At 46.2% G+C, this 10358-nt stretch overlaps 1 protein-coding gene across 2 annotated transcripts in view; it reads right to left on the bottom strand.

The window, feature by feature from the left end:
• Positions 1–3468: 3468 nt before the first annotated feature.
• LOC102034447 (galactosylgalactosylxylosylprotein 3-beta-glucuronosyltransferase 1-like) overlaps positions 3469–10358 on the bottom strand; it is a 27855-nt gene continuing 20965 nt past the window's right edge. For both annotated transcript variants that reach the window (XM_031056638.1, XM_005420558.2), the window contains exons 5-6: positions 9833–9940; positions 3469–6809 (exon numbers count right to left, since the gene is read on the bottom strand). In XM_031056638.1, coding sequence (XP_030912498.1) covers positions 9854–9940 — 87 coding nt within the window. In that variant the 3' untranslated portion in view covers positions 3469–6809; positions 9833–9853. The remainder of the gene's footprint in view (positions 6810–9832; positions 9941–10358) is intronic.

The following is a 10358-nucleotide window of genomic DNA, read 5'->3' as shown; positions in this document are numbered from 1 at the left end:
CTGCTGTTTCCACTTTAAATTGGCTACTAAACTGATCAGGGAGAGATTAATGGAAATTTATACATTGCAATGGGCTGCCCAGGGAGGTGGTGGAGTCTCCGTCCCTGGAGGTGTGTAAGGAAAGACGGGGCGTGGCACTCAGTGCCTTAGGCTAGTTGCTATAGTCGTGTTCGGTCATAGGCTGGACTCAATAATCTCAGAAGTCTTTTCCAAACTGATTGATTGGGTGATTCTGTGCAATAGATACACCTCAGCCAGTGCCTAAAGGGACCACAGCAGCCTGGCCGCTGTGAGAGGCCTCCTGTCATGGCCATGCTGCCCTGAAAAATTTCAGCTTTTATGCCCCTCTCTTCTCTGGCTGATTTAAAAAAAAGATGGGGCTTAGACTGTGCTGTCAGTCATTTGTCTGTTCTCATGTGTCTGCTTTTTCTTAGAGGAAAAGACATTTTACAGATATTGAATTCCTACATGGCTTCAAAGAAGAGTTGGCATTGGCCGCGTTTGCACTGGGAAGAGGGTTAGAAGGAAATCTGTGAGGGGGAGCAGGCTCCCTGAGCTCAGCATCAGGCTCCCTGAGCTCTGCATGGCAGGCCCACTGGCCCGGCAGCCTTGAGTCCTGGCCCAGACCAGGCACAGCACTGAGCACTGGACAGGCTGCCCAGACAGACTGCCAGCCTCTTTCACTGGAGACATTCTAAAGCTGTCTGGACACAGTCCTGAGGAATGTGCTCTAAGGGACGCTGCTTGAGCGAGAGGGTTGGACCAGATGGTCACCAGTGCCCCTCCCAGTCTTACCTGTTCTGTGATTCATGTGCTGCTGTTTGCCTTCCAAATGGGATGGCATGGCAAGAAGATGGGGGGAGAGTGATATCACTTTTATCAGGAGCTGGGAGTACTCTTGCTTCAGAGTTGGACTGAGATGTATAAAACATATGTACGGGAAACTTGATCTCAGTCATTCTCCCGTGCAGAACAACCCATTATTCAATTAAAGCGGATTGCTTAAGGCCTGGATGCAAATTGTCATCATTTTACATTTAATTTTAACTTAATTGGGTTTTTAAATAAAAAATGTAGAGAACTTTTCCCCAGGCAAAGTCTTGCTTTACTGAAATCCATGCAGTGCTGCTGCCACAAGGTTGCTTTTTTTGTACACCTACATCTACTGTTTACATTCTCCTTGTGCCATTCCCTCTACAATGACAGCAAACCCACCCTGCTTGCCTTCCCCTCCACAAAACAAAGCAACACTCGCTGTTCTGCTGATAGCTCCAGCAAGTACAATGCCAAGGACAGGAAAGAATTAATCTCTGCATCAGCTGAGAAACAAAGAAAGGAATCAAGATTTTCATGGTATGACCTGGGGCTATGGATGGCAATTGTTTCAGGGCCAGTAGTGCTTTATGTTTCTCTTGCAATCCCTCCTTGGGTCACAGTAGGAAATCTCAGTGTAGGAAGAATTTGGACAAAGGACGTCTGCCTCTCTCTGTCTTGGAGAAGGGAGCAGCTGGACTATTAGAGCTGCTCCACTTCAGTGGCTCTGCTGACTTCCTTGCAGTCAGGGCTTAGTTGTAAAAATTGCCACCCTGTGCCAGTTCTTGGGCAGAAGAATGAGGTCAGATGGAAACAGCCTACCCTAATCTGTATTTTCACCTGTGTGTATATTTGTTCTCCAGACTGGAAAACTAAACATAGCTAGGCAGATCAGCTGTCTGCAGAGGAACCAGCCAGCACGTGTTTCTGTGTGGGTTCGGAGAGCTGAATCTCCAGGTGTGTCTCCCTCAGGAGCCTTCCAAACCAAATACAGTTCCTCTCCTTCCCCTTCAACCACGAGCACTGGAATGAGTGGATCATAAACCCAATCATGAGCCTTTTCCTCACCAGAAAGCAAGCAAGCCAGGAAGAGCAAAGTACAGGTCAGAAATTTCATGGCGCCAGCAGGTCTGAACCTTTTCAAGGTCACAGCGCTCCTGTTTTAAACAGAGCTGTGGAGACTAGGGTGTGTTTTGAATTAAAAATGAATTGCATTGCTTAAATGCAAAAAAATGTGACTGTCTCCACTGAAGTGTGGAAGGGAGGTGGGAGGAATTTTAGCAACCTTTGTGCAGAGATTTATTGAGGGCAGTGATGGAGGAAAACAATGTGAGACTGGATCTGTAAGAACCAGGCACAGGGCTGGATTCACAGTCAAAGGTCTGCCTTTCTCATTTTCACACAGCTCCCTGGGAAAGGCAAGAAGATGCATAAAAAAAAAAAAGAAAAAAAAAAAAGAAAAAAAAAGAGAAAAACCCAAACCAAAAAACACCCAAACCAAACACCATCTTCAACGGAGCTTGAAATTAAGTTTGTGCAAGAGCCTCTGGATTGTCCCAAGGGAGGGGGCTTTCCCTCCCTCCAAGTGTGGTTTCACTTCCAATTGGCCCTGAACATGATGAGAGACTGAGAGGGGTGCCTCATTCTGTTTAATGGGATTCATTCTTGCTTGCTCTTTTTCTCTTCCTTTCTCCTCCATGCCCTGTCTCCTGGGGGCTGCAGTAGATCCCTACTGACAGTGCAGCAAAGTGGCTTTGGGAAGCTTTGCCTTGAAAATGCAGGGCCTGAGGAGGGGAGGAGCAGCTGGTGTAGCAGAGTGGTTGACACCAGGCTGGGGGCTCATACAGTGCTGGTCAATGTGCATTATCCAGTGCCCTCTCAGTTCCCAGGGCTTCCATTAAGGCAAGAGGAAGGTAGCATTAGTCCTTCTACAGGTGGATGCTTTCAGCCAAGCAGAGCTGTCCCTGATTTTTGGGGAGTGAGGTGGTTTTAAACCATGACACTGTGTTTTTCTAGTGAGGTGCATGTTTCAAGTACTTTGGCCACAGCAGTTCTTTCTCAGGACCTTGGCTTGTAAACCTTTGCAGGACCTTGGCTTGTAAACTTCACATTGTTTTCTAGCAACACCTTTGTGAATGTGATTTTTTTTATTACAAATGTATGAATTTGGCTTGTTCTCTAGTATGCTAAATTTTCAGCAAGGCTTCCTCAGAAGAGTTTTAAAACTGCTTCCATGTTTCTGAGAGGTGGATGCCCTGCTGTTAAAAAAAACAGATAGCTGATGTCATGTTTTGGCATCACTATGTTTTGACCACCACTCACTTCTGAGTCATGGTCAGGACCTTTACAGAGCAATCTCATTTGGGATGGACACCATGCCCAAAATGACTGCTGGAGATGCCATGAGGCACTGGAGTTTAGGCTCTATTCTCCTGTCTCCTATTTCCTTTATCTCCATAATGCAGGCAGTGGTCTCAGGGACCTGAAATGTTTTTGCTTGACTTTTGCTTATGACATTTAGGTCAGAGGAAGAGTGAAATGAGTAGCCTTGAAATGAGAACACTTAAAATAGATACTTTTCCCATTGTAGATTCTGCTGTGTTTTCCTGGAAAGGGAGTAAGGACTTAGGCTGCAGACAAGACAATGCAATATCATACTATTCACATCATATTTAATAATGCTCTAGTACCATTCAATATAAATAAATAACCATTAAAAAGTACTTTCTCGACATTCGCTTTTGTTCATCAATAGTATTTTCTGCAACAGGAAAGGTTAGTAATATTCATTGGTTGGTGAGTTGGGTGAATCTCAGAGAACATGAATATCAGGTACTAAGATGCTAGTAAAAACCAGGCACTGGGATGCCTTCTCTTGTTTAAACACTTCAGCCTTGATCTGTGGCTTCCCTCCTTACTGCACTCACTTCCCCTGAAGCCTGTAACCCTGGCAGCTGCTGCTGTCCTGGGCTCTTCTACCCCTCTCTGCTGGCAAACAACCATCTTATCTTGTGGTGCCTGTTACTCACCCACCCTTAGCTGATATGCCTGGCCACCAGCAGTCCTGCTGTCCTCAGGCTGCTCTACAGGGAACAGAGTATTTGTGCTGAACAGGTCCATCTCTCTGCTAGCCTGGAATGCCAGCTGTCCAGATGAGGTTTTGGTTCTGCACAATGTAGTGCCTGACAGAACTTCTTGATTCACAGAGGGTCTGCTCCACAGGGCCAGGCTGGGGCAAGAATGGAGGTGGTGCAATAGGGCTGGTCTTGAGAGCCGACTCTGACCAAGACTGAACTGACAGTGTGGTACATACAGAAAGAGTAATTTTGCTTTCTTGTAAGGATGTAGAGAGAACAGCTCTCTAAAAACATGTGTGTGGTGGGATCTGTTGCAATGGGAATAGATCCTTGCTACAGACACTCACTGTCAGTGCCTAGACCTATGTAGGACCTGTGTGAGGTTAAAGGCTGGAGAATTAATCACCACATCTCCTTCTGTTCATACGGGCAGAAACTTTGCCCATCTCAGAGGAGAAAATGGAGGATCATAAATCAACTCCTTTATTCCCTCACTCTTGCTCATTCATTGAAACCACAAAGAAGGGGGCTTAATCTTGGGTTAATGCTGGGTAGAAGCACTGAGCCCACCTGCCTTCTGGCAGGGTGGGCTGCTGAAACCCACTGGAGTGCAAGCCCTGCTATCTTCTGCAGAGGGCAGGACAAAAAGCTCTGACAAATGCAGAGTGAAAAGCATTCTGTGGATGCTGGACTTCCTTCATGCTATCAGGTGCCAGTAAGCTCTGTAAGGACTTTTCTACAGTCCAGAGAATACATTGCTTTCTCACCCCATTCAGTATTTCCTTCATGCTGAGACAGTTGGCAAGGTTGTCTTGTATTCTGGTGTGTTTATCCAGACAGGCCCTGGCCTTAGCCTCACTAAATGCAGTCTCCATTTCTGTAGTTGTTGCCTATTATTTGATTTCTCCTGTCTCTCTCTCTCTGAAAGGAGGCATCTCATCCCCTGTGCCTCTCCCATACTTTAGTCCTGTCCTATAGCAGGATGCATGGCTGCTCCTTCTCCACTGAGGGAATATGGACCAACTCCCTCTCTCAGATACCCTTCAAAGAGCCCCTTTCATGGAGGCTTTCTGAGAGCCCATAGGGACTGTCTGCTGAGTGAGGCAGAGCTTTGCTCATGTTTTTACCTCAGTGTGATTGCTTGGGAGACAGAAACTTAGTGCCACCCACGTTTGTTGCATAAAAGAACTGTAATTTCCTTCGCTGTGCTGCCCCCCTTGCTGTGTTTCTGATTATTTTGCCAGTTTAAGATACCATTGTAAAGAAACACCAGGGAGCACAGAACATATGACATTCATCGGTGAACACCAAGCTCCACTGTTCTGAGGCAAGGGGGAAAATATTCTTTCTTCATGAATATGTCATGTGACCTAAGCTAAAAACCAAAGCTAAACAAGGAATAGGCAGAGAAGAATTCTAGTATAAATAAATCAACAAATAAATAAGTTTCCTGCTAGCCCTGAATTCCTTGGGCAAGGGATGACTCAGTTGCTTATAACTTTCTCCCAGCTGTGAAATCCTTGATGTGTTTTGAATGCCTTAAGCCTTGTTTCTCATGGCCTGAGTGAAGAAGGTTTTAAAGATCTGCTCAGAGGGGTTTCTGGGTCATTCAAGGAGTCTTCCTGGAAAAGTCACAGCGACACCACTCCCCACGCACACATATGGTACCAACACTTGTGCTTTTAATCCAGTGCATCCTTCCTTCAGTCCTCATTTGCACCTCCTGTTTTGTAGGCTGCCTCCCACCTGGCTGTCTTCCTGTTTTATTGAGGGAAAGGGAAACCCTTCCACATGACACTGACTCCTCTCTCTTCACAGTACCACACACTCCTTTCAAACTTCAGCTGGAAAACCTTGCCACATTTGTTATTTCAGTTGTCATGTATGTGCTCAAGATAGGTTTTCCGATGATGTCTCCACATTCCTTGATGTTCTCACGGCAGATGAGTGCAGGCTGAGGGTTCCTCTTCTCTGAGCACTTCTCACCCTCCTCCCTCTCAGAGAGTTGTCTTCCTCTCTGGAGGTCTAGGAAGCAAGTCCATGCACATGATTTGAGGCTCCTGAAGCACCTGATGGTGCTGCAGCAGGCTTCCAGGCCATGAACATGTTCAAGTCCACCCATCTTTGCCCCTGCCTTCTGCTCTCTGCAGCAGCACATGGAGGCATGGCCTCTGAGGTACAGTACCTGCCATGTCTCCCAGTGCAGGAGGGGAACTTCATCCAGAGGGGTCTGTGCCTGGGGCTCTCAGATGGAGTTTTCCAAAACAACCTTAAACAGGGACAGTTCAAGATCTGAGCTGAGGGATAGGCACCACATCCCTTCTGAACTCCCAAACCCCAAATGAGGTTCGTCAGCACAGCTTCCTCTCCAACACTGAGGGCTGATCTGTGTACGTACTGGAGTGCATCCCTCAGAGGGAGAGACTCTCATGCCAGCTTTGCTTTAAAGCTGTTTTGAGAACACACCAGCCTCAGGCCAACAAGTCCATGTTTGTGCTTTAGTGACAACTCCTGTCCTTGAACTACTGCAGTTTACAGTTGCTGTACTGAAGCTAAGGTTTTGCAAGATGCCAGAAGGGACCTTTGGAGGCACCTGCACCCATCCTGGATTTCAGCCTCTGTGCTGGCACAGTGGAGAATGAAGATCACATCTAGTAAGTTTTAACAAATGGTTAAAAGTACAGGGCCCAGTGGGGAAGGGAAGCGCTCCTCTCCTAGGTCGGGAGGATCTCAGGGCATCACCTCAGCTCTGTCCCTCCTTATTACCACCTCTTTGGGCAATGGGAGCTGTTTGAAGTGGTGACATTTGGGGGTGTTTGTCATCCTCCAGCAGTGGATCAGGGCGCTGGGCAGGACAGGCAGGATGCACAGTTGCTATGGTTGCTGATGAACTTCAGGAACAATCACAGCCCTCTGCCTCTGTCAAAACAAACACAAGGTGAGGTAAGAAGTTGTAAATACAACATGGCTATGCCCCCTGGCTCAGGCAAACAACCTTGCAGGCATCAGTAAACAGGTTCCTCAACCACACTGTGCCTGGCTTTGGGCTGGGATATGGCTCAAGAGCTGCTTGTTCTCTCTGCACTAGAGTCTTAGCTGGGAGATTCTATATATGAATTAGAGAAAGTTTCTGACAGATTTTTTTTTGTCTGCACTTAAAATCATTATTTTAACTTCTCTGATAATTTTTTTTAAAGAAAGAGTAGGAGGATGAGATCTGAGGATCTATTCAGACTGTCTGGAAGCTGTGAAATGCAGATGAACCTTCTCTGTTTCCAAATTTCACAATAGCAGGAGTCCTATGCTAACCTAAGCACACTCTCCTCTTTTGTATGCCTGTAAATAAAAATTAGCAATAAGAATAGGTAGTTTTTATAACACCAGTCTTCTGTGATAGTTTTCAGGACTTTAAGAAAAAAAATACGAGGTGAAATTAATCTTCATCTCCTGTTCTCAGAAGGCAAAGCCTGTGTTGCAAAGGTGTTTCAATACAGTCAGCAGGGATGTATGCTGTGATAGCTTTGGGCTGCTCTGTGGCAAGCAGCCATGAAGTGGTCCAATTAGAGATTAGGGGAGTACCAAATCCCACAGCAAGCAATGTCTGCCTGACTCACATCTGCAGGATTTAAAGGGAAGGAGGGTTCTGGGAGGTCTTGGACTTAACTGGCTTGATCTGATCCTCAAGGAGGACTAATTGCCAGGAAGGAAAGATGGAAACATTCTTCCTATTGTGTCTAAGAACAGAAGATCCTCAGGGGAGCAATTCTGCCTCTTTTTGTTCTCAGTACTGGCTTATCTAGATCATGTCTATCAATGTTCTGAAATTCAGCAGCCTTGATAGTATGAACTTCCAATACACTGAAGCCTTCAGCAGAGATCTCAATTTAAAATTTTAAGAGATGCAATGTAACGATTTTGCTTGATTGCTGTTGATTGCCAAGCAATTTACCTTGCATGTGTCTCCTGGAGTAGATGCCACCGGCCAACCTGATGTGTCACAGCAGCTGCCCCACATGACAGACAGTGGTGCAGAAGGGATTGTGGTCAAAGTGACTGCTAATGCAAGTACAAAGATCCTTAAAAATCTGCAGGGTTGATCCAGCCAACAATCTGATTGAAATCATTGGAGAGGACGGCTTGGATTAAGGCATAAGTCCTGCTGGTGGATCAGTGGCAGTGTTTTGATCTTTTAGGCTGGTTGATTTCCTTTCCCACAACAAATCACTCATGGAAAGCCATTCTCATGAGACTCCATAGCTGGTGCATTACATTTCTTATGGAGGATGGCTGAGTGTTTGGCCAGGGAGAGAGGTGAGGGCAAAAGAGCCCATCCAAAAATGGCACATTTCTGAACTCATTACATCTGCACTGTGCATCTCCAATGGAGCAGCCCCTCCTCTGGCAAGTAGGCAAGGAGGGTCTAATCTATCTGACTTTTTATAGGCCTGCTCACCGTGTACAAAGTAAGTGATTCGTGCAGAGCAGTTAACTGGACTGTGAGTCCTTATGAGCTGAGTTTGGGCAATCATAGCTTTAGGCAACTGCAGACTCAGCATGGGTGAGTGTGCAAAATGAGCCTGTTGCTAGTGGGTCTCACAAAAGCACTGGTGAAAAGAGGACCTGCTGCCTAAGCACAGGCATCGTTTATGGGTTTCTAGGACATCCGTAATATTAATAAAAAGTTGTCAGAAATGGTACAGGGTTTGTGCCCTGTAGGAGGGACACGTAGGCTACTCCAGGGTCCCTGTGGTGGCACCAGGTGTCTGTGTTTAGATAACTGACTCTAGTCCCTACCATCTGCTGCTGGATGTGCAGGCACTGGGATTGCTTTGCACTATTTGTGTGGTGTCACTCAGAGATGATGAGGTGCTGTGGCAATGCTGAGTGCACCTTCTAGTGATGCACACAGAGATCAGTGCAGGAGTTGAAATACTCATGACTGCCTGTATAAAAGCTGTCAGTTTTATTTCCACCGGTAGAGCTGAGCTGAGGTATATACTGGGGTCAAAACTAAAAGTACTGTTGTAATATCTTCCAAAGTAGGACTAAATCATTCAGCATCTTGTGTCCTGACACAGTTATGACTGATTTCAGAAAAAGCTGGGTACTCTGAAATTGGGATACTTTTATTCTTTTTGCACTTTTGGGGCAGGAATCTCCCATTGAGATCAGAGGGCATGGCATCTGGACACTTCTTCATCATCATTCTCTTTCTAAGAACATATCAATGATCTCTGATACATTCCTGCCTCACCCGTGGTGGTTGCCCTAATTCCCAATCCTGCAGGTACTTTCTAGTGCATTCCCTGTCTCTCCTGAGCAGCAGATGTACTCCTAACTCTGGGAGCACTGGTACCCAGCACCTCAAACTGAGAGAGTCTGTGTAGGTTGTGCTTTGCTGGTTCCTGTTCTGAGGTGCTCTAAGCATTCCATCAGCCTTTCCCTGCCGCACCCACACCCCAGCTGTTCATGCAGGATAAAAGCTGAAGGGGGATGCATGAAATGCAGGATAACAGCTGAAAGGGGATGCATGAAGTACTGCACAGGTGGCAGGGCTGCCAGGACAAAAGGTTGCCTGCAGCAGTGTGATCTTGTTCCATGCTGTAGGACAACTCCCACACCAAAGGGAGTTTACAGCTGGATGAAAGAGTCCAGGGGCAAGACTTTGGCTTGTCTTTAATACTGAGTTAAACTGGGAGATTCTGCTGCTTCTTTTCTCTCTGTCAGGCAAAACTCCCATATGGTCTGCAAGGAGACTTGAATGAGCAAGAAATACAGAGCATACATGGGTAAAGATGAGAATCTACTTCTTGTCCAAGGGGCGGGCATGGTGAATTACCAGAGCAGTCACATATGCAGTTTTTGAGGAAATAATAGCAGAAATAAGGAATCAAGTGCAGAATATTTGCCTTGCTAAAAACAATAAAGACAAAGATACTCACACCCTGGAGCTGGTTCTCTGCTTACACCTCTACTCTGGGGTCTGTAAACCCACGCTTGCCTTCATTAACCAGAGTGGGCCTCTCAGTTCTTGTGTGCCAGACCAACACCTAGAGGGAAGCACAAAGAGTTCAGGGCATTCTGAATAGTATGGAAACTACTAGCATGGAAAGTACTCCACCCATTGGGTGGGATCCTCAGAAAAGTGAGGCTCACACCTGTTTGAAGCATGTGATTGAAAGGGGTTGATCCTGGGAGATGCTTTATGGCCACATGGAAAAGTGACAAGGGGGAGGGATCATTCTAGAGCAAAATTACAACTCAACCCTCTGCCAATCCTCCTGGATTTTGGAGAAGCAATCTGGGCACAAATTGTACATCTGAGCTTCTTTATTAATACAGAATGCCTAGAACTGCTCCTTAGCTCTCTCTGAGTTTCACATCTGTGAAGAATTTAACAGGCTTTGTCCATCTGTCTGTCCCAGCATCATTTGGCACTGACATGTGCCAGCACAGGGCAGGCACAAT

The sequence above is a fragment of the Geospiza fortis genome, unplaced genomic scaffold, assembly GCF_000277835.1.
Source record: "Geospiza fortis unplaced genomic scaffold, GeoFor_1.0 scaffold1, whole genome shotgun sequence".
Taxonomy (NCBI): domain Eukaryota; kingdom Metazoa; phylum Chordata; class Aves; order Passeriformes; family Thraupidae; genus Geospiza; species Geospiza fortis.
Note: the sequence above shows the minus strand (reverse complement) of the source record. Positions and strands in the feature narration are given on the sequence as shown.